General features: G+C 35.7%; 1 protein-coding gene across 4 annotated transcripts in view; it reads right to left on the reverse strand.

Annotated features, from left to right (window-relative positions):
* Positions 1-25,607, reverse strand: part of SNX7 (sorting nexin 7) — a 102,433-nt gene that overhangs the window by 19,348 nt on the left and 57,478 nt on the right. For 3 of the 4 annotated variants that reach the window (XM_019034308.4, XM_031004850.3, XM_055374423.2), the window contains one exon: positions 2,820-2,972. The exons of the other annotated variant lie outside the window; for it this stretch is intronic. In XM_019034308.4, the coding sequence (XP_018889853.3) occupies positions 2,820-2,972 (153 nt within the window). The remainder of the gene's footprint in view (positions 1-2,819; positions 2,973-25,607) is intronic. 4 annotated transcript variants of the gene reach the window in all.

Raw genomic sequence — 25,607 nt, forward strand, 5'->3', positions numbered from 1 at the left:
CCCTGTTTCATCCATCACACTAGGAACAGACCGTTTTGGGAATACTGATGAAAAAAGAAGTATTTCCATTAGAATGTGATGAAATTAAACAGGAAATGAATGACCTCTGGAACATTTCACTTCCCTGTATATCTGAGATTTTCTGATGTTAATAGTTAGTGACAGATTGTTGCTGTTTAGGCCTTAATCTTTCTGCTAAGAATCCCTGATCATTTAAGGGCTCTGACTTCTTGATTTTGTTTTACTGGACTGATGTGCCAAATCTGTTAAAAGTTTTCCACTCAGGAAAAAATTCAACAAACAATTGGAGCTATAAGGATCTCTGGAAGTTATACAAAAGAGAAACAATGATCCCTCCAAATTTATACATTTAAGATGGAGGACACGATATAATTTTGTAACATTTAGAAATGTAGTACACTTGGGGAAAGAGTTAAAAACATCACACACTGATAGAAACTGCTGTGAAAAACAAAATTTGCAATATGGCACAGCGATGCTCATTTAGCTGTTTCTAAGAAAGGAACATTTTGTATAAACTGAATTCAATCAATGAGACTGAAAAAAATACATTTTTATGCGAGAAGTACGGTCAAAACCCAAACATTTTAGTTGAAACTGTGGAACTGTTATGAACACTTTTAAAAAAATCCAAATTTAGAAAAATTGGCAGATCTTAACATTTAAAGGAAAATAATATTAAGTGCATTTGTCATGTGATTTTTATACCCTAATATACTTAGGTTTTGTAATCATTTATAGAAAACTGCATGTTTTAATTTAAGGCATTTTCTTATAAATTATCTCAATTAAAATTTTGGTTTTATTGTTTTGTTATTCATCACAAGTTGACTTTCTTAACAATTGTGTAATGTAAGTGTAGACAAGTTCTACTATAAAGGAGAGGTAAGGTTAGTTCTGTGGATTTAAACAGTTAAATGGTAATAAAGCCTTATGTTGATAAATGTGCTTTATTAAAAAGAAATACTTTATATCATTCAAAATCTGAGATTTATGGGAAATTCATTTTAGATACTTGAATTTACTTACGGTTGTTACCAGAATAAAAAATTATGGAGAGATAGAAAATGATCTTTCCAGTTCTACCTAGTTAAAAAACAAAACAAAACAAAACAAAACCATGGATCTGTTCCATAATCTCTAGCCCACTAACATGAAACTCCTAGGTCAGTTCACATCTCTGCCTTTCCTGCCTCCTAACTAGTCTCATCATGTCCAGTGTTGCCTAACTCCGACCCATGTACAGTCAGAGCAATCTTTCCAAAAGGCAAGTCTGATCCAGTCAGTTTCCTCCTGAAAACTACTCAATGGCTCCCATTTCCCTTAAAGGTAAAAGACTAAATTTATAATGCACTCTTCAGCCTAATCTTTCAATTCAAAACTACCTTCACTCCTTCTTCCTCCAAAATAGAACCTCAGTTATCTGAACATGTTCTCTCTCCCTTCTACGCTTTTGTGCATGTGTTTTCTCTGCTCCAACTCCATTTCTCACACTCTTATCTGGCAACTCCTTATTCATCATTCAGGTCTCTGCATAAACATATCCTTATTTTTTCTAGATTAGGTTATATGCCCCTGCAATGTCTTTCTATACCGAACCTTATACCATTTTATCATGCTCTCTTTGTGATTGTTTCCTTCATTGGCTGTAACTACATGAGAAATGGATTGCGTTTGTCTTGCATACTGTGGTCTCTCCAGGGCCAGGCACAATGTCTGGTGATAGGAGGGGCTTAATTAACTCTTGGTGAATAAAAACATCAATATCAGTTAATCTTTCAAGATATATAATATTTCAGTTTAAAGTTCTTTTAAACTGATAAGCACTATATACTATAAATTACAGGGTTCCTCAACCCCTGGGCCACGGACTGGTACTGGTCATTGGCCTGTTAGGAACCCAGCCGCACAGCAGGAGGTGAGTGGCGGGTGAGCATTACTGCCTGAGCTCTACTCCCTATCAGATCAGAGGCAGCATTAGATTCTCACAGGAGTGCGAACACTATTGTGAACTGCGCATGTAAGGGATCTAAGTTGCGTGCTCCTTATGACAATTTAACTAATGGCTGATGATCTGAGGTAGAGCAGTTTCATCCTGAAACTAACCCCGCCCCCCACCTAGGAAAACTTGTCTTCCATGAAACCTGTCCCTGGTACGAAAAAAGTTGGGGACCACTGCTGTAAGACATAATTTTGTTAATGTAATAATTTCATATATTCATTAATTCAGCCAGAGATGAGGTTAAAGATGTTATTTTAAAATATACTTTCTAGAAAAAGTATGCTTACAATAAAAAAAAACTTCTCTGAGAAAAGTCAGTTGTAAAAAAATTGAAATACAATCATCTGAAAAATAAAATGAACTTAAAAAAAGATGTTGTTACTCTTTTGCTGATGGAATGGTGTGCTCCTTTGTTGATGGTTTCAGAATAGCTACAGAAGACAGGGATAGCAAGGACATAGAGAACAGGCCCTGAAATGATTTTCTGCTCATTCAAGTCTCTGCTCCTTTCCTTCCTTTGCAAACTCTTCATAAACGGAGAAGGGAGAGGAAAGAGGAGTAGTTAGGACAATCATTAGAAAGCATTATCAAATGCTTTTGAAGAATCCAAATCCAAAACAACAAACTGAGGATAAACAAAACCAAATGGTAACTGACAACTTCATCGAAACCAAGCTACCAGAGAGGCATTAGAATGTGACACTTGTTCTTTAATATACTCTTTCAACATTGGACGGACCAAAAGTAAATGAGAATATAACTTTAAAATGAAGCAATATCAAATAACACTAATTACCTGTTCATAATAATGGATATTCTCCTCAGCCATATCTGTAAATGCTAACTTGATATCATTTTGCATATTTTGTTTCCATCTCTCCCAATCTGCTTTCAGGGCATTATTAGCGCATTCCACTTTATCTTCAAGTTTTCCAATCTCCTCTGGAAGCTGAATTAAGTCACAAAGAGAGATAAATTGATCTATGAATTCTTTCCATCAGGTGAATTCATCAAATTTAAGTTGAACAAAATACCAAAACAGCCTAAATATAACTCTTTTTTGTTTTTAATCACCAGTATTTACTCTGTGTACTAATTAAAGTAAAAAGAACAGGGGTTCAGTCAGGTTGAGTCAGGGTTGTAGAGTACAGTTCTACGGTTGGCCACCAATTAGCACCTGACCTTGGCTAAGTCTCTCAAATCCTGGGCTTCAGTTTCACTATTTATAAAACAAAGGCACCTGAACCAAAAATTAACTCCAAAGTCTTTTGTATTAAGACTCTCCTTACAACTACCATTTCTGGTGATAATATTTATATTAAAAGATATGGTGTCTTTCACTTCAGATTCCCCATTCTGGTCCTCATTTTTTAATGGTTTTTAGCTGAAGCCTCAACTAACTGAGAGGTTATAACATCCATACTCTGTAGTCCCACCTGGAGGCCCAGGGGATTAACCTGCAAACTCTACTCAGATAGCTAGTAACAGAGGCAAGTTTATAACTCAAGATGCCCAAATCCTAGACCATGAGCCACTGGACAGGCTTAGTGTAATATTTACCCTCTTCCCCACCTTATCAACTTTTGAGCATGTAATCCACTGATTTATTCTTTTATATTTGGCATATTCATATATATGTATTTTTATATTTATAGCTATTCATATATTCAGTATATATTTACTAAGTGTCTTGTCTGTAGCAGGCATTCGTCTAAGACCTGGAGATTCAGTAGTGAAGAAAATACACACAAATCCCTGTTTTTACCACAGCTTATACTGTACTGGGGAGAGACAAACTACAAGCAAGGTAAATAAAAAATGCGAACTGTCAGCTGGTAATAAATGCTAAAGACAAAAATGAAGCAGAATGGTAGACAGGGAATGTTAGGGTGCTGCAATTTTAGATAAGGTGGCCAGAGAAAGCCTAAATAAGTATGACTTGAATAAATATCTGAAGTAGATGTGAGAATGAACCATGGGACTCTCAGTGGAAACACATTCCCAGCAGAGGAAACACCAAGGGCAATGACCTGGAGGTAGAAGCATACCTAGGTGATTTAAGAACGGAAAGACCAGCATGGTTGCAACAAAAAGAGAAAAAAAAAAAGAGGGGGGAAAAGTCCTGGGAAATGAGGTTAGAGAAGCAGTGAGTGGCCAGATCATACTGAGCCATGTAGTCTACGGTAAGGTTCTTGGATTTTATGGAGATTCAAAGCCAGGAAGATTTGAGCAAAAATGACATCATCTCTCTTATGTTTTAAAAGGGGCCTTATATGTTACTACCATTTCATGACAAAGCATTTGTAAGAGGCCATCTTTTAAAAAGAATTCCCATTTCAAGATGCTAAAATGTAAAAATGTCTTAGAACCAATAAAATGTATTATTTCTGATGCTTGAATTAGCTCCTTTTTAAATATGAAATTTCACTTCTGTTCTTATTTCACAGCAGCCATGTGTGCTTTCATTTCTGAAATATCAGATATTTGGTATTACATAAATCTCGCATGACCAATGTAAGATGTATTTCAGTAGAAAGGCTGACTTTCATGTTTGTGTCTGTGTTTTATTTTTTCACTCTCTTGTTTAGTTTGTAGGGTCAAACTATATCAGTGAGAATACTGTATGGGAATCTGTAGTCTTCTGGGTATTTTGCTGAGTCTTAAAGAACATGTCTAATGGGATGGTACTGAATAACTAATAATGATAGGCTGTGGGTGTTTGGAAATAGGCACCCACAGCCATAATAAAATTGTCAAAAGGCCAAAGTCAAACAGGATCTGGGTCTGCTAGGAGACCTCAGGGACGTTAGAGAGCCTCCTCTGGATTGTTGGATGGAATCCTGCCATTTGCAGAGCCAGGTGGGGATTATTAACAGAATGCCTCCATCTAGGATCAAGGGGTACGTACATCAATTGTAACCACACTGTTAACTCTCCTCTGCTTAGGCTTTGCAGTTTAAATTGCCATGCAATGGCATGGAATGCCAACAGAGTGGTTCTACTGATATCGGCTTTCAGGAAACATAGTGTCTAAATCACATAGTCTATCTTCCTCTTCTACCTAATGGAGCTTATAATGGTGTCACTGCCATAAAGGATTTACTGCAGAGAGTTTTTTCATGTCAATCTGTAAATCCCCCTCATTAAAGCCTTTGAAGTGGTGGTCTGGTTAGTTGGTGGCTCTGCTCTAACCAACAGGTACTGTGTTCCTAGAGAAGAACTTAAGAACTCACTCTCAGAACTTTTCCCTCACTGTCACCTGCAGAAAGAAGGACTGTAGCCTTATCAGTACAGCATTGGGATTAAGAGGACTGACAGTAGGTTAGCCTGGTCTCAGTTTAAGTCCCACTTCTGTCTTTTACAAGTTATGTGACATTGGGTAAGACTATCTGTTGAAGCCCTAGTATTTTTATCTGTAAAATAAAGGTAAAATAATAACATGCATTTCATAGGGATTCTTATAAAAACTGCAGCATGAAACAATGACCATTAATTGACTTACACAGGGCCTGAAAATTTGCCTACTAAATGTTCTCACCACCATCATCACCATCATCATCAGTTGGTGAAAATGACATTAATTCACTGTCTTCTTCCAGTATTTTAGTCTCTGGTAATATGTCATTCTTCTACTAGTGTCTAGGTATTAAGTCAATTTCTAGTGCTATTTCCTCAATCTATTTTCACCAGTGCAGAAAATGACACATATGCCTTAATTATGTATGATCAATTCTTGTCATTTTTTGGTGACTATATCAGAGTTTTCTTCTTTCTTTGATGAGTTATTCATAAGTTTAGTTGGAAAAAAGGAAGGTAAAAAAATTAGGTATTTCCTCACAGTGAATCATCTTTCCATAATTTCAATTCTAAGAAACACTAACATAATAAGCACAAAACACCTAATTCGAATTAAGAATAATCTGCACTATATCTTTCCTAACAACTTACAAAAGCATAATATAATTAGATGTCCTTCCCCTTAGTTGACTTCAATTTTACGACGTTCTTTGGTACAAAGACTATGCATTCTGACTGTGCTGTCCATCCAAGTTCTAATAGAACAAATATACTCAACAAAAGTTAATCTGAGGGGGAGAATAGCCCACTGGCAGGCTAAAGTCCTTCTGGTATTTTATTGTTCCCTCCAACACCATATGTCGGGTTTCAATAACTCTAACCATAGGAAATTCAATCCATATACTGCAAAATAGCATGGAAAAGACTGGGCTAGATAGGATTTAAGGCTTGGTATTATTCTTCTTTTCACAAGTACTGACAGCAGTTTAGCCCTCTGTTATTGGAAAAATTGAAGAAGCAAGCAACCCTTGTTGCCAGCAAAATGTTGTAATGCCAAAATAAGTACTAATAAAAGACTGTAAGATGTGAAAAAACGCTTTATATTTAATGGTAAGACTAATGGGTAATTTCTAGCTTCAGTTATATTCAGCTAGAAATTAGCCACACAAAGTCATTAATTCTAAAAGCTCAAACAAAACAATATGTTTCTACGATGGTGACTACATATCTATAATAACAGTAACAGCAGTAATCATGACTATTTTTTGCATTCTGTCATTGGCTATATGCTTTCCATACATTATTCCACTTAATCTGCAAAAGCATGTTACAAATTTGGTATTATCATCTTCCTATTACAAGCTGGGAAACTAGAAGAAAGAAGAGGCAGAGATTATATAGCTATTTGTGGCATATTAGGGATTCAAACCAATGTCTGCCAGTCAAGACACATGCTCTATTCATACGGACTGAATAGCAACAGCCATTGATTGGACAAGCTTGTCTGTGGCTTTCAAGCTTAAACTGATATAGCTGTTATCTCAAGGATAATCTATTAGGTACAGATACACAAAAGTAAAGCAAAAAACCAAAGGTTATAATAAAAAGTAGAATGGGATACATACCATAATGGAAGGAAAAACGTAGAAGTGGTATTTACAGATACAGAATGGAAGACTGATTCTGATTGTGGGGTAGGGGACATTTTGACTTTTAATTCACTAGGCAGTGACTGGGACAATGAAACACCTATCTGAGGGTATGATATGAACACAACCACAGAAATAGTATGCTGCAGAGTGTGACAGAAGAATGGACAAGAGGCTGGTCTGGAGTTGGCAAGGAGAAGCATGGGAAATACAGCTGCAAATGCATATTAGAGACTGACCAGTAAATGCTGGAAATGATATTGAGCATGAAAAGGATTTTGCAAGAGATGATAATCCACTGAAGGTTTTGATCAGGGCAGAGCTGTACTTCAGACAGACTGAGTCAGAGGTATGTGGAAACTGTTAAGAGAGAAACAAAGGAGGAGAAGAAAGGAAACCAGTTCATCTGAAATGGGACTAAGGAATCAACCATAAAAGGCAATAGGGAGGATCTGGTTGGTTCTCACTCATTCACCCAGCAGCTTCCACTCAGCATCCATCTAGTCTGCGTTAGGAACAAAAATGGAGGGGGAAGAAATGGACCTTGCCCTCACAGACTCATGCTAATGGGGAGAAATAAATAAGTAATCAGGAAAAGGAAACTTGAAAGGCATTCATGCAAAGCAAACTGCAGACGTTAGTTCACAGAAGCATGTTTACCTTGGAGTTTCTGAAGAACTACAGATAGTTCTTTAAGGTTGATACCTAGAGTACGAGTAGGTGAAGAGCTAAGGAAAAGGACACAGAGGCAGGCAATGCCAGGTCCTAAAGGGATTTCTCCTGCAGGTTGTTCGTCTTTTCACAGAAAACAAGTGGAGGCGCTGAAGGAGTTTAAGAAAGAGGACTAGAGACTAGTGGTAAAGATCAGACTCCTGATGCCACAGAAACTGAAAAGCAGCAACTGAAATGCTAGGAGGCAGAGTTAGGAGGGTCTAGCCCTGATCTAGATGGTGGGCACTGAGAGAAAAGTCTGCATTGCTGATAAGGTTAACTGGAAGAACAAATACCATAGGGTGTGATAGGAGATGATGGCCTGAAGGCTAACAGTGGTAATACATTCACTGTGCCAAATAGTATTGCAAAGTGAGGGACACTGTTATATAAACATTCAAAACCACTCAGTTGCATACAGAGCAAAGAATTTTTGGAGGCTAGCAGGAATCAAGATTAAAGTTAAGCTTTGAAGCTTCCAATAACACTTTGCTACACTAATTTGGGTGGTTTGGGCAAGCTGGGAGGTAATATGGATACACCGATTGACATACCAATTGCACCGAAGCAGACCTGACATTTTAAATAAAAAGCTACAGGAATATGTCTAAGGAAATAAGTAAAACTGATGTGCAGCTCTGCTCTTTTGGGAGAGACCTCTCTCCATTATCAAGGTTTTTTATTTGATGTTTCAGTGATGCTTAAACTGATTTGGAATCTGTTCATCTGGAAACTGTTAAAACATTTTGTCCTCTAAAATGATAATCCTCCTCAAACACATAAATATATAAATCTGTTTTTATTTATTGACCCTGACATCTTTGATACCTCTTTGGATACAATCAATTATGGATGCTCTTGACTTACCTATGTGAAAGAAAACAAAAACTCCAATCTGAACCCCAATTCACTATGCTAAAGGAAAAAAATTAAGCTGAAAGCTGAGTCATGCAAGAAGCTGCCTTTCCTTTTGTTCCTAAGCAGATACCTATAGATAAAAAGATTAAATTTTCTCTACAGGTCGCTACTCTATGTTCACCTTATCTTATGTAAAGTGCCCACCACTGAGAGGGAGAGGAATACATAACTGACTACTCCCCTACCTGCTCCTTTTCTCTTGCAACAAGTGGATAACAGTACCCTCCCTATTTCCCCTCCAGCCCACTTTTCCCCTATAAATACTGAAGCCTTCAAAATCATCTTTGGAGAAAGTTACAGGCCATAGACTGTTTCTGTGATTCCATGTTTATTTCCTCCACGCATGTCCCTAACCTTGGCAAAATAAACTAAATGGATTAAGACACATCTCAGATACTTTTTGGGCTACACCTACCTCCCAATAAACCCACTGTTAGTTGAAAATATTGTAAGCCAAAAACGTATTTAATGCTGGCAACACGGCAGACGGTCTCCAAATTAAAATCATTCAACTTAGGATTGTTTGACTTTAGGATAGTGAGAAAGCCAACCACATTCAATAGAAACGGTAACCCCATCTTAAAGTTGAATAATCCTAAATGGAACCATCAGAATTCAGGGACCATCTGCATTTTGAAGTGCTAAGCTTTCAGGGCTATCTGAAAACTTATATTTAATTACATAAAAGCTTTAAGTTTGGTGTACCCATAGTAGAATCAAGTTAGTAAGAAACGCAAACAAATTCAGGAAACTTTGTAGAGTCATGTGCCACATAACAACATTTCAGTCAATGACAATCTGCATATATGACAGTGATTCCATAAGATAATCATATGCTATTTTTACTGTACTTTTTCTATGTCTAGATATACAAATATTTACCACTGTGTTTCAATGGACTAAAATAACATGCTATACAGGTTTTTAACTCAGGAACAACAGGCTACACCACAGAGCCTTGGTGTGCAGCAGAGTATGACATCTCAAGGCTGTGTAAGTATACTCTACAATAGTCACACAATGATGAGAAAGCCTAAAAACAAATTTTTTCAGAACATATCCCAATCATTTAATAACATATGACTGTATAGTAATTGAGTTATGGAAAGTTTGACATGAAAAATAGCTGAAAATTTTTCTTCTGAAGTCCAAAGACAAAGAGGGCAACATGAGGGAATTCTGAAGCAGCTCAAGCTCACCAAGACAACTACTTTGTGAGAATTACGAACTAAAACTATGAAGTTCATTCACTTAGTTAATAAATATTCTTCCTGTCTACTATGGGCCAGTCACATGGTAGATGTTATGAGAGATACAATCCAATAAGCACATAGTTCCTTGAGGCACTTGAAGCTAAATAAAACAGCATTCTTATACTTTTTAAAAAATTTTTATTCTTATAAAAAACAGTATTCTTATACTTCGGAGTTTTCTTTTGTTCGTTCTAAAAAAAAAAAAAAAGGCAGGAATACATTCTGAATTGTTTTTTAGTTAAAACTATTTTTCCTGAGAGGGGAATATGTTACACAGGTAAACGTGTGCATTGGTGGTTTGCTGTACCTATCAACCCATCACCCAGGTATTAAGCCTAGTATGCATTAGCTAGTTTTCCTGATGTTCTCTTTCCCCACCTCCCCCGCCCTGTGTCCACGTGTTCTCACTGTTCAGCTCCCATTTATAAGTGGGAACATGTGGTGTTTGGTTTTCTGTTCCTGTGTTAGTTTGCTGAGGATAATGGCTTCCAGCTCAATTTAATGGGAATAGCATTGAATCCATAAATTACTTTGGGTAGTATGGACATTTTCACAATACTGATTCTTTCTACCTATGAGTATGGAATGTTTTTTGCATTTGTTTGTGTCCTCTGATTTCCTTGAGCAATGGTTTGTCATTCTCCTTAAAGAGGTCCTTCACTTCTTTTGTTAGCTGTATTCCTAGGTATTTTATTCTTTTTGTGAAATTGTGAACGGGAATTCATTCATGATTTGTCTCTCTGCTTGTCTACTGTTGGTGAATAGGAATGCTTGTGATTTCCGCACATTTATTTGTATCCTGAGACTTTGCTGAAGTTGTTTATCAGCTTAAGAAGCTTTTCAGCTGAGACAATGAGGTTTTCTAGATATAGGCTCGTGTCATCTGGAAACAGACAGTTTGATTTCCTCTCTTCCTATCTGAATATTCTTTATTTCCTTCTCTTGCCTGACTGCCCCGGCCAGAACTTCCAATAGTAAGCTGAATAGGAGTGGTGACAGACAGCATCCTTGTCTTGTGCTGGTTTTCAAGGGGACTGTTTCCAGATTTTGCCCACTCAGTATGATATGGCTGTGGGTTTGTCATAAACGGCTCCTATTATTTTGAGTTATGTTCCATTCATATCTAGTTTATTGAGAGTTTTTAACATGAAGGGATGTTGAATTTTATTGAAGGCCTTTTCTGCATCTATTGAGATAATCATGTGGTTTTTGTCTTTGGTTCTGTTTACGTGATGGATTACATTTATTGATTTGCATATGTTGAACCAGCCTTGCATCCCAGGGATGAAGCCTACTTGATCATGCTGGATAAGCTTTTTGATGTGCTGCTGGATTTGGTTTGCCAGTACGTTACTGAGGATTTTCACACTGATGTTCATCAGGGATACTGGTCTGAAGTTTTCTTTTTTTATTGTATTTCTGCCAGGTTTTGGTATCAGGGTGATGTTAGCCTCATAAAATGAGTTAGGGAGGCATCCCTCCTTTTCAGTTTAGAATAGTTTCAGTAAAAATGGTAACAGCCTCTCTTTGTTCCCCTTGTAGAATTCAGCTGTAAATCTGTCTGATCCTGGGCTTTTTGGTTGGTAGGCTATTTATTACTCCCTCAATTTCAGAACTTATTATTGGTCTATTCAAGGACTCAACTTCTTCCTGGTTCAGTCTTTAAAGTGTCTAGGTATCCAGGAATTTATCAGTTTCTTCTAGATTTCTTAGTTTATTTGCATAGAGGTGTTTATAGTATTCTCTGATGGTTGTTTATGTTTCTGTGGGGTCAGTGATGATATCCCCTTCATCATTTTTTATTGTGTCTATTTGATTCTTCTCTCTTTTCTTCATTACTAATATTAATTTTTCAAAAAAAAAAAACAGCTCCTTGATTCACTGATTTTTCGAAGGGTTTTTTGTGTCTCTATCTCCTTTAGTTCCACTCTGATCTTGGCTATTTCTTGTTTTCTGCTACCTCTGGAGTTTGCTCTTTGTTCTCTGGTTCTTTTAGTTGAGATGTTAGGTTTTTGACTTGAGGTCTTTCTAGCTTTATGAAGTGGGCATTTAGTGCTATAAACTTCCCTCTTAACACTGCTTTAGCTATGTCCTAGAGATTCTGGTATGTTGTTTCTCTGTTCAAAGAACTTCTTGATTTCTGACTTAATTTCATTATTTATCCAGGAGTCATTCAGAAGCAGGTTGTTCAGTTTCCATATAGTTGTGTGGTTTTGAGTGAGCTTCTTAGTCTTGAGTTCTAATTTGATTGTGCTGTGGTCTGACAGACTGTTATGATTTCAGTTCTTTTGTATTTGTTGAGGAATGTTTTACTTCCAATTATGTGATCGATTTTAGAGTAAGTGCCATGTGGCACTGAGAAGAATGCATATTCTGTCGTTTTGGGGTGGGGGATTCTGCATACATCTATCAGATCCACTTGATCCCTAGCTGAGTTTAAGTACTGAATATCTTTGTTAATTTTCAGTATTGATGATCTGTGTAATATTGAAAGTGGTATGTTAAAGTATCCTACTATTATTATGTGGGAATCTAAGCCTTTTTGTAGGTCCCTAAGATCTTGTTTTATGAGTCTGGATGCTCCTGTATTGGGTGCATATGTATCTAGATTAGTTAGCTCTTCTTGCTGAATTGAACCCTTTACCATTATGTAATACCCTTCTTTGTCTTTTTTGATCTTTGTTGGTTTAAAGTCTGTTTGTCAGAAACTAGGATTGCAACCCCTGCTTGTTCCTGCTTTCCACTTGCTTGGTAGATTTTCCTCCATACCTTTATTTTAAGCCTATGTGTGTCTCTGCCTGTGAGATGGGTCTCTTGAATACAACACACTAATGGATCTTGACTCTTTATCCAGCTTGACATTCTGTGTCTTTTAATTGGAGCATTTAGCCCATTTACATTTAAGGTCAATGTTGCTATGTGTGAATTTGATGCTGTAATCATGATGCTAGCTGGTTATTTTATGGACTTTAGTGCTTCCTTCAGTAGCTCTTGCAAGGCAGGCCTGGTGGTGATGAATTCCCTCAGCATTTGCTTGTCTGAAAAGGGTTTTATTTCTCCTTCACTTATGAAGCTTAGTTTGGCCAGCTATGAGATTCTGGGTTGGAAATTATTTTCTTTAAGAATGTTGAATATTGGCCACCAAACACTTCTGGCTTGCAGGGTTTCTGCTAAGAGGTCCATTGTTATTCTGATGGGCTTCCTTTGTAGGTGACCTGGCCTTTCTCTCTGGCTGCTCTTAACATTTTTTCCTTCATTTTGACCTTGGAGAATCTGAAGATTATGTGTCTTGGGATTGATCTTCTCATGGAATATCTTACTGGGATTCTCTGGATTTCCTGAATTTGAATGTTGGCCAGTCCTGCTAGGTTAGAGAAGTTCTCCTGGATGATATTCTGAAGTTTCTTTTCCAACATGATTCCATTCTCCCCATCTTTTCCAGGTACCACAAACAGTCATAGGTTTAGTCTTTTTATATAATCTCATAGTTCTCAGAGGTTTTGTTCATTCTTTTTCATTCTTTTTGCTCTAATATTGTCTGCCTGTCTTATTTCAGCAAGATAGTCTTCAATCTCTGGAATTCTTTCCTCTGCTTGGTCTATTCGGTTATTGATACTATGGTTGCATTGTGAAATTCTCATGTGGCACTTTTCAGCTACATCAGGTCATTTATGTTCCTCTCTAAACTGGTTACTCTGTTTAACAGCTCCTGTAATGCCTGTAATGTTTCATCATGGTTCTTAGCTTCTTTGTAATGGGTTAGAACATGCTCCTTTAGCTCAGCTGAGTTCATTATTACCCACCTTCTGAAACTTCTACTTCCGTCAGTTCATCCGTCTCAGCCTCAGCCCAGTTCTGTGCCCTTGCTGGAGAGGTGCTGTGATCATTTGGAGGAGAAGAGGCACACTGGCTTTTTTAGTTTTCAGCGGGTTTTTTTTGGTTGATTCTTTCTCATCTTCCTGAGTTTATCTACCTTTAATCTTTGAGGTTGCTGAGCTTTGGAAGGGTTTTTGTGGGGACACTTATTGATGCTGTTGTTGCTGCTGTTTGTTTTTCTTTTAACAGTCAGGCCTCTCTTCTACAGGGCTGCTGTGGTTTGCAAAATAAATTTGGTAGAAAAGTAAACAATCATTTTTTAAAAACTTTATTTATTTGAGACAGAGTCTCGCTGTGTCACCTAGGCTGGAGTACAGTGGCGCAATCTCAGCTTGCTGCACGCTCCACCTCCCGGGTTCACACCATTCTCCTGCCTTGGCTTGCCAAGTAGCTGGGACTACAGGTGCCCGCCACCATGCCCAGCTAATTTTTTGTATTTTTAGTAGAGACGGGGTTTCACCGTGTTAGCCAGGATGGTCTTGATCTTCTGACCTCATGATCCACCCGCCTCAGCCTCCCAAAGTGCTGGGATTACAGGCATGAGCCACTGCACCCGGCCAAAAAAACTTTATTTTTAAGTGCCTATTATGTGCCAGGCATTGGCCTAGACACAGGACCAAGGGCACAGGATGAATATGAGAGGGAAGGTCCTGCCTCTGGGAGCTTACACTCTAGCAGGGACTTAAGATTCACATTGCACTGGGCATTCCCTGGCATTCTACCTTAACAGTTGCCTTAGAGTTTCTCAATGAGTTTTCTTTTTAAAATAAAATAAGTACCCTCCAAACTAAATCTTCAGAAATCCAGACAATCTAGATCCAAAAAAATCCCCTTAAAAAGGAAATATATCTCCATATTCAATGGATATTCCTTACTGGACTAAATATTCACTTGATGAAATTAAGGTACATACTAATATAGATAAGTAAATAATCAGACATAATCAAGCTCAGTTGAATGACATCTTTATTTCCAGGACATTTTTACATGTCCAGTGCTCTGCTACATGTGGGGAGAAAGACATGTACCTGTTACAAAGAGGATGCAACACCTGCCTCAACGATAAGTTTCCTGTCTCCTAATAACAAATGCTTCTGGCTTTAGGTCAAGACTCAGATTATACTGGCCACTCAGGCAGCTCCACTTTGAAGAAATAACATTTCATCTTTCTCAGTTGCCTTAGGGTATTAACAATTTGGTGTTACCTGCTTCTCTTGCTCCTTTCTTACTAAACTTTAAAAATTTACAATCACACACATTTATCAGTCAGTGATCTAAAGTCTGGGCTCTGAAGTCCTGTGGGTTCGAGTCCTAACTGTGTGAATGCAGACAAGGTCATTTCCTTCAGAGGGTGCAGTTTCCCCCTCTGTAAAATGCGGCACCCTGGTGTGATTATGAGAAGATTTTTCTTAAGGTATCAGAATTGTCCTAAATGAATCTGCCCTCTCACTTATCCTGTGTTAAGGAATTGAGGACCTGTAAGAAAAGAAAACCACAGGAGAAACAAAGAGCTATGTTATTAATAACTCAGTAAGCTCCTCAATAGCCCTGACAAAGCCTGAGAGTGTTGGTGGGTGAACTGAACAATGAAATGTTTCAGGCCAAAAAGTCTTCTATTATAGTAAGACCCTTCTCCAAATCAGATAGTTGAAGCCAAAAAGCCCAGAAATTACCTCTATTTTAGAAACTTAGGTTGCCACGCTACCTCAATAAATTATTCCTCTCAAATCCAAGAAATTTTAGTGTCTTGCAAATTATGGAATGTAAATACCCTAAGACAAAAATATGCAAATGGATGTTTTCCCCCTGAATCTGAAAGCACTTTAGAATATACTTCCTGGTAACTAAAAAAAGCTGTCTAGCAATCTAAGAAGAATAAAAGCCAAGACCATCCCTTTCGACTTCCAAACATCTTTTTAGGCCTTTAGTTTTTTATTAGAGATCAGTTTTTTTAAAGTATATTAACTCAGCCAACAACTATTTCTTCAGCACTTACTTCATGCCAAGTACCATACCAGGCACAGTGCCCCCTTGTGAAATGTTTTTCTTCCTTTCTCATTCGTTTTTGGAACACTTCTTTCATAGAGGCAAATCTTTGCCTAATATCACAAAGTCCTTCCAATCCGGATATAGTCTCACAATGAGACCACTAAGGAATGCTTTAACATGTTTTTCTCAAATTGGGATTCCTATATCTACATCAACACTCAGCAATGGCCTAAGGATCGCCAAAGTCATGAATAAACATGGAATATTTTCATAGATATTTTACAGAGATTAAACCATTTTTAAATTAACAAATATAAATATATCATGGAGTAGTGATATTCACACAAGATTTAAAACAGGAGAGCTTAAAGAAATTTTGAGTTTGCATTGCCCATGAGGGGGTACCTCTCAGACTTACTGGAGCATATATTCCAACTTTTCTATACCATAGAAAGTAAACTCTTTTGGTAAAAATGTTTGAACCATACACCATATTAAAATATGTGTTAAAAGAAACTCTGCTTGACTGCTAAACTATACATTTAATAAATAATTAATATACTTTAGCATGATGATTCTAGAGGAGTTAATTTTCATAATCACTAACAGTTTTATCAAAGTATCAATTATAAAAATTATGGATTGAGAAATCAGCTTCCCTACAGTCTGTTTCTCTAGGAATAGCTGCCAGAATGGCAGAAAATATCCAGTCAAAACCTTTTTTAAATCACTGCAATTTATTATTGCTAAAAAGCAATCTAGGGAGAAATTTCAGTTCTCTCTCTAAGAAAGAGCCACCCATGTTGACTATTTAATTAATAATCTTCCATCACTTATCCCTGATTTTGTAATCTAGAACTAGAGCAAATAAGCATCCTTTATCCTTATCCCGTGATTGTCTCTATACATACAATAGTAAGGTCATATGTTAGCACAATTAAAATTTAGAGTCTTTCCAATATTATTACTAAGCCCCTAAAGTCTAAACATCTTATGAGGTCTGCTCCTAATACATTATGAAAAGAGTTTTTTCTTCATTAACAAATAATAGCATTCTCATACAAATTAATCTAGTATGTAAAAATTTATGAGGCTAGCATAACTTTGATACAAAAAGCAGCATTTCTGGCAGAAGCAACTATAATTACAAATCATTCTTATTCAGAAATGTGGATACAAAAGTCCTAAAAAAGAAAGTGAGCAAGCCAAACCCAGCAATGGCCAGAGTGGCTTTACCCAGGGCCCCAAGAATGGTTAACATGAGAAAATCTCTAGTGTAAGTTGCCACAAGAAAATAATAAGAAATGTACAATTATCTGAGTAGACACAGAAAATCATTCTGAAAGTTTGACATTAATTTATGAATCAACTCTCATCAAATAGGAGTAAGAACTGCCCCAGCCTGATTAAAAATATATAGGATAAAAAACTATAGCAAACATTATTACTTATGACAAAAATCTTAGAAGCATTTACTTTACAATCAGGAAAAATACAAGAATGTTTTATCACTAAGAACATTACAATTTTTTTTGCCAGCTAACAATGAAGAAGGAAATATGAAGTCTAATTATTGAATAAATAAGACAAAACTGCCAATATTCACCCGTAATAGAATTTTCTTTCTTTTTTTTTTGAGTCAAAGTCTTGCTGCATCGCCCAGGCTGGAGTGCAGTCGTGCGATCTCAGTTCAGCGCAACCTCTGCCTCCTGGGATCAATCAAGCAATTCTCCTGCCCCAGCCTCCCGAGCAGCTGGGACTACGGGCATGCACCACTGCACCCAGCTACTTTTTTTTTGTATTTTTAGTAGGGATGGGGTTTTGCCATGTTGGCCAGGCTGCTATTGAACTCCTGACCTCAGGTGATCCGCCCACCTCAGCCTCCCAAAACGGGTGTGAGCCACTGCGCCCGACCTAGAATTTTCTATGTAGAAAACCCGTCTATAAATTATTAAAATTAAAAATAACTTAAATCATTAAATATAGAATAGGTATGCAAAAGTGAATTACTTTTCTCTAATTCTGGCCAAAAAAAGGCCATAAAATGTTTTAAAATACAAAATTTATGATAAATACAAGCCAAAAAAATAAGGTACTTAGTAATAAATTTAACAAAAAGTATACACAGCCTTTTTGGGGAAAAAAAACGTTTAAAACTTTATTGAGAGATACTGAAGGAGTTTCAAAGAGTGAAGTATCTAAAAAAAATCATCTATTTTAAGTCTTTGCTGGTTTTCTTTCATCTCAGCTTAAATAATAGTTCCCAGATAATGCTTCCCAAAACATTTATGTACAAAGCAGGGTTGTTGTTCTTTTTGTTTTTTGTCTTTGTTTTTTGCTATTTCCTATCTCAGTCCATTCATTTCCTTAGCATTCATTCGATCTTGCAATTATTTTATTTATTTGTCTTGTACTTTTCTGTTGGGATGTAAGGTCTACCATGAGGGGCCTGGGGTCTATTCACCTTTTCACTGTTATCCCCAGTGTTTACACTAGGTGGGAATCTGGTAAATATGTGTAGATTGAATGGGTGATTTTAGGAAAGTGAAAGGTTAGTAATTAATCCAGGCTTATTTCTCCTACTGGCTTTATGAGTATTATTTCTTTACATAGATGTGTATCTACGTAAAGATATATCACCAACATTTTTGAGCAAAATAATAAAATTTGAGGATGATAGTTATTCTTAAAAATATCGTTTTCCTTTTTAAATGGAAGCTATATCACCAACATTTTTGAGCAAAATAATAAAATTTGAGGATGATATTCTTACTTAAAAATATCATCATTGTTTTCCTTTTTAAATAGCTTATCTATTATTTCCTTTTATGGAAAAAAAAATCAACCATTCAATCTATTTATTCAAATGCTAAAAATTTCTCTTCATAATCAGAAAAGCTGGGAAATTATCATTTTGAAAAGTTCTTGAAAATAATATATCTAAATAAAAGGATTAAGATTGCCACTCCATCAGAAGACAATAGAAAATTCTGAAATTCATTTCTAATCTGACAGCTACCTCTTCTTAACAAGTATTAATTAAATTGCAGGGGAAAGATAAGAGGGCTCTTAACAATAAAACTGTATTATTTTCTGATTCGTGAGAGAGGTGAGATGTGTCTAAAGAAATTAGATGCTTGATTATACAATGCTGCTTAAGCATACATGTGATTACTAAGTAGTACCTTTTCTACATACTTTACAATACATACTTTTCTTAAAAAGTGGAAACCTCTCTCTCTGAAACCCACTGCAGATTTTGTTATCCAAACATAACTTGTTCAGTAGAACACAATGCATTTTCTAAAAATGACAAATTGAGTCATAAAACACCCACAAATGTAGTTAACGCATCACGTTTCAAGCCAGCACCTTCAACACCATTAACATCCCTCAAATCATGATTATAATTTTTTGTGACATTGCAGGAAACAGAAAACCAATTATTTAAAGGGCCACATTTTAGGACAGGTAGAGATCTCCTCAGAACCTTCTATACAACAAAAGCCACTAAATATACATCAGAATATAAAAGATTCACTTCTTTCTAGGTGCTTCCATCAGTCATTAATATATTTCTATTAAAAAGAAATGATGCGGCTCCTTAAAAATAAAACAAAAAAATTCACAGTCCTTTACCTCTTCAGATGTAATTCCCTGTACTTTTCTGCAAAATATAACCTAAGCCTAGAAAAGCAGTATGTTCAATTACCATTAGGCTTTCCAAAGTTAAAAATTATTTCAAAGCCAAAAATCAAAATTTATTTATTTCACAGAAATTCACAGGCCAATTTTCTGTTATTAAATATTTTTATTTTACTCACTACTTAACTAAACAATATCTCATATATTATCTCATTTAGTTCTCAATATACCCTGTAAGGTAAATATTATTTTTCGCAGTTTACTTACAAGAAAAAATAAGGCTTATTGAAGTATAGAAGTGACTTATTTTGAAACTTTGATCTAGAACCTAGGTTCTCTATAGCTTGTGATGCAAACCTTAACATACTACAAAACTCCAAAATTGGGTAGATGAGGTTTAAGGCATATACAAGACAGCTCACAATACTACATAAAGGAACTTCCATTTATATTTAACTGCTATGCATTGTCTTTAATGTCTACTTACATGCACAGTTTATAACACAAGTGAAACATGAGTATAGTACAGATTAAGTATCCCTTATCCAAAATACTTAGGATCAGAACTGTTTCAGATTTTGGAATATCTGCACTACACCTACTGGTTCAGCATTCCTAATCTGAAAATCCAAAATCCATAATGCTCCGAAGAGCATTCCTGTGAGCGTCATGTCAGTACTCAAAAAGTACCAGATTTTGGAGCATTTTGGGTTTTGGAGAAATGCGTTGGGAACACTCAACTTGAGGTGCAAGTAAATAATCTGTAAATTAAAAATGAACATCTATTGGGAGGTGTGCTTAAAAAATATTTATTTGATGGAGTATGTGATCAAAAGAGTCTGATGACTACCATATTATTTTTGCTCTAGTACTGTGTACACTGTAGTTTTAATCAGGTGAATTCCCCTGATGTTTCTTTCAGACATTCATCTCTTTTCTGTCTGAATCCCTACCAAAGCTAAAACTTCCATGAGAAATGATCTTCCTTCTTTGATTCGATCAACCAAACTACCATATATAAAAAACAGCTCCTAATGCTGCAACATACTGTAAAACAAATCCAGCCAAATAGAACATTCTGTGATGATAGAAATATTCCATTCTGGACCGTCCAAAATGGTACCAGTAGCCACATGTGACCACTGAAATTCAGCTAATGTGACTGAGAAACTGAATTTTTAGTTGTGTTTAATTTTAATTAATTCAAATGTGAGAGTAAATAGCACATGTGGCCAGTGGGTACCATAATGTATAGCATGGCTCTAGAAAGTTGTGATCATGTAACTGGAATAGTGTCATATGTATAGCTCAAGTATAAAAAATAGGGGTTCACTCAAAAAAGTATCCTTTAATAAGGATAAAATTGCTTTCATGTGTTTTCCTAGAAATACTCTAATATTACTGAATATTTTCTCAATCACTTCATTTTGAAAAATGAGGTAATATTTTATAAGAAATATTAGCCTGAGGCAAATTCAATTAATGGTAGTTTTAGATATACATAGTAGTCTACTAACAGAGTTATTTTTTAAAGAAAGGAGACAAAGATTAACAACAGTTATTTCTAGGAAATCTCTCATGATTCAGGTATTTGATTATTATTATAAATATTTTATAGTTTACTTTTAAAAGCTCTGTAAATAGACAAGCAAGAGGAACAAAGAGTGGGGGTAGACAAGTCCTGCCATTTATCAAACATATTACAAAACCTCCATTATTGACACAGTATGGTCTTGGAGCATTAACAGACCAAGAAAACATACAGAAAGTCTTATCATCGTTGCATATGAAAACGAATTAACTATATTTCGAAGGCAGCATCAAATCACTAGGGAAAACATGATTATTCAATAGATAACGGGTACGACTGGGACAGTTATTAAAATATATACAGTTGAATAATATATATAATATACATAGTTGAAATATATATAATATATAGTTGATATATACCATTAAAAATATATATTATATATAGTTGACTCAAAAACCTCATATTTATAAGAATCAATTTCAAATGGCTCAAAGATTCTATTGTAAAAAAGGAAACTCAAAAATTAATGGAAGAAACCACGAGGCATTTTTTTTCTGTCACCTGAAGTAGAACACTCTCTAACTCATCCTTAAAGGTAAAATCTTTAAGAAAAAGATAGATAAACCTGACTTCATAAAAACTAGAAACTTCTGCTAGTAAAAATCAGTACAAAAAAATTACAATATAAATAAAAAATAAAGACTAATTTCCCGAATAAGAAGTTCCTATAAATCAGAAAGACAGAGATCAAGAATTAATAGAGAAAATATAATGAACAAAGACCAGACACTGACAGATAAAAGCAATACAAATTTTACTTAAATATATAAAGCAATGCTTAACACCACTCATCAGATGAGAAATGCCAAATTAAACCTACAAGGGGATACCATTTTTCACTTTTGAGGTGGCAACAATTCAACGGTTTGATATCTCCCCTTAACAAGACTGGGGGTGGAGGGTACAGGAATAAGCCAGCTGGTGAGAATGTAAATAGCTTTTCTGTGGACAGCAGCTGGGTGGTAACAAGAACAGCAGCAGCAGAAGAGCTAATTCTTTTATCCCTTCCTACGGGCCACGCAATATTCTAAGCATCCTACATGGGTTAACACATTTAGCACTATGAGCTAGGTACTATTATTATCTCTAATCCACGAAGTAATAAACTGAGGCATGGAGAAGTTAGCTAATTTGCTCAAGATCACTCATCTAGTAAAGGGCTATCAAAATTAAATACCCTCCGATTTAGCAATTTCACTTCTAAGTATTCTAAAGATCTACTGGTATACTTACAAATAACGTGTACAAAATTCTTCAGTAAAGCATTATTTATAGTCACAAAATATCAGAAATAAATATTTACCAGCAGGGGTCAGGTTAAATAAATTCTGCACAGCCATACAACGGGATATCATGTAGCCGTAAAACACCAATAAATGGAATGATCTCCAAGATATCTTATTACATTAAAAAAGCAAAGTGCAGAAATCTTTAGAGTGTATTACCACACGAATTAAAGTCAGAATGTATACTGGTATTTATTGCATATGCATAAAGAAAGTGGAAGGCTACAGAAGTAACTAACAATAGGATGTGCTTACACTAATAACATGGGTAGTGGGACTTGGGAGAATAGGATATTGGGATGGGCACACTTTTCACTGGGTGTGTTTTCTAAATTTATGAATTTTGAGCCATGTGAACATATTATCTTTTCAAATAAATCATAATTTGGGGTTATTTTTATAAGCAATGCACTAATTAGTTATGTTAGCGATCAAGACTATATATCTTATGGGATGAATGAAATGTTGAAGTACCTAATGTTATATAAATTAGTGGTTGTTGGGAAGTAATATTTGTAGGGACACATTACATCTGGATTCAGAAAATAAGGCATAAAAATGGAGACTCTGAATTCCTTTTTCCTGATGTGTGTATATATTTCCTCTTCCAATAAAAGTGTTAGATGATAAAAGAAGTATTGAAAATGCATGTGAAAGTGGAAAAGGTGTTATTTCTATATTAATGTATTATTTAATATATACTAAAAACCACACATTCATGTGTGATCTTGACCTAAAGTTAATTTAAATATTGTAACTAAAAATTTGACATTGGACAAAAACTATGTTTTTTGGTGAGGGACCTTCTTCAGGAAGTGTGTTAGGGAAGCCTTACATTTGCACTTCTATGTGCAATAAGTAATTCGCACATCTGGCACTTCTCTCGCCATCTGACCTATGTGCATGCCCCTTTCATTTCCTCATTTATGGAGTGCCCATTATATGTCTTGCATTTTCCTGGTACAAGGGTCTGCAACAGCTCTTTAAATGCATTAAGGTTTATTTTGAATGCATTTCACGGGTATCTGTCTTTTTTCTTACTAAGTTTACATTAAAAGCTTCCAAATAAGAAGGTCTCAGAAGCAACAGAATCTGCCTCCTGGGAAGGACACTATCTTTGTAATTTTGTGTATTTTGAAAATGCCTCTTACCCTCTCCCTACCCACACTGCTTATGAGAACCACTGACATACATTAAGGAAAGAAACTGTACCTCCTTATCTCATTTCATACCCTCTTTGTGACTGAGAGATAAACAAGGCAGGTCAATTTAACCTAAAATAAACACTATTAAGACTGCCAGTTCACTGTAATAAAATATTTCAAGTCACCAATGATGTTCTGGCAAAGAGAATTTATCACGTGCAAATTCTGATTGGTATTAATTATTTGAAGCATGTTGTTAAGTATTTTCTGAGGATTGTTCTGGGATTAGATATAGCGGTTTCTGCAACAGGTAAAGCAGTACTAGGCTATTTACAAGTATTGTCTTGGAATATAGTTTTCAAGTCCTGGAATATATTTAATAGCACAATTTCTGAAGTTCTGCTTCAAAAATTCCTGCATGTGCAATGTTGTTCAAGTAATTCTATTTCTCTGTTCCTCAACTGGGACATTTACAAAACATATAAAACTTATAAAATGAGGAAAATAATAGTACCTACACCCCATTGTATTGTGAGACTGAAGTGAAACAATACACATAGAACATTTAGGACTCTGCCTGGCACATCGTGTGTGCTCAAGAAATGTTAGCTATTATTATTATTATCATCAATTAGTTTTAGTATGACTTGTTGATCTACTTAACACATAATTCTATATAATAATTCCTTGAAAGAAAAAAAGACTTTCAACTCTCTGAGATAATTATAACTCTATGTATTTCAAAGCATTTCCTAGTGGCAATTTACAATTTATTATGAAATCCAAGTATTTTTTTAAAGAAGATAAAAGAAGAAAACACCAAACTTTTATTCCTTTTTGCTTTGATTTTAGTAGTAGATAATTGTTACTTGCCTTAAAATTTTCTCATCTCCCTATGTATTTCAAAGCATTTCCAAGTTGCAATTTATAATTTATTATGAAATCTAAGTATATTTTTTAAAGAAGATAAAAGAAGAAAACACCAAACTTTTATTCCTTTTTGCTTTGATTTTAGTAGTAGATAATTGTTACTTGCCTTAAAATTTTCTCATCTCCCTATGTATTTCAAAGCATTTCCAAGTTGCAATTTATAATTTATTATGAAATCTAAGTATATTTTTTAAGGAAGATAAAAGAAGAAAACACCAAACTTTTATTCCTTTTTGCTTTGATTTTAGTAGCAGATAATTGTTACTTGCCTTAAAATTTTCTCATCTCCATGGACTTCAGACCCACCCATTGGGAAAAAAAAATTGTATTTATGATACATCAGGGAGTACAGAGTTAGGTTACAACTCTGGCTCTTCTATTTAACTAGCTGTATAACTGTGAGCAAATCACTTAACTTTCTTATCAAAATCTCCACTACTACCTTCTTTTTTTATGCCATCATCACCCCCTACTCATGGTATTGGATTCAACACAGCTTTGTTTTCCCATGCAGGAAACATAATGAGCATTTGAGAGCAACTGTAAACTCTTCCTTTCTCTTTTCCCTTCATGAACAACTCAGCTCTAAAGGTTAATCACTGCAGGTAGAACAAGACTAATGTCCACACTGGTGGAGAAAAGGAAGCAAAGTCATGGTGGCCTAGCACAGACTGTCAAAGCAGCGAGATGAGGAGGTAATTCCTGCAAACAGTGGCCTAGAGTAGGGAGTAACTGCCCAAGTAGGATGAAGAGGGCACCATATGGGGATAGGAGGCAAACCTACCATGGGGAAACAGAAGTGTGGTAAAGAGGAGGTATGGCCCTTGCAGGGTGTGAAAGCCCAAGTGGAGTGGAAAGTGCCACCAACTTAGGAAAGATGACTTGGGCTATACAGGATTGGTTATATACAGGGGGATTAATCAAATAAGTAGATATAAAAAAGATGAGAGCCTGTCTCTCGCTGTCAGAAAGGGAACTACAAACACGGAAAATAAAAGATATCAAGAATGAATCCCTATAACTAGATTAAAATTGGAGGCACTGGTGTAAATTCATTGTTTTTATATATATGTAAATACAGAAATACATCATAGATATAAAAACGTGTGTGTATGTGTGTGAATATGATTAAACAGACATACTCCCTAGCTCTGCTCATACAGAAGGTCTTGGATAGTGATACCTCGATAGCAATGAACACATCTAATGCCAAGATATTGTATTCTAAACATAACTTTTTCTACCAAAAGGAACCAGGGCTCATTAGAGAAATAACTGATTCCAGGGCTGA

This window comes from Gorilla gorilla, chromosome 1, assembly GCF_029281585.2.
Source record: "Gorilla gorilla gorilla isolate KB3781 chromosome 1, NHGRI_mGorGor1-v2.1_pri, whole genome shotgun sequence".
In the NCBI taxonomy this organism is placed as follows: domain Eukaryota; kingdom Metazoa; phylum Chordata; class Mammalia; order Primates; family Hominidae; genus Gorilla; species Gorilla gorilla.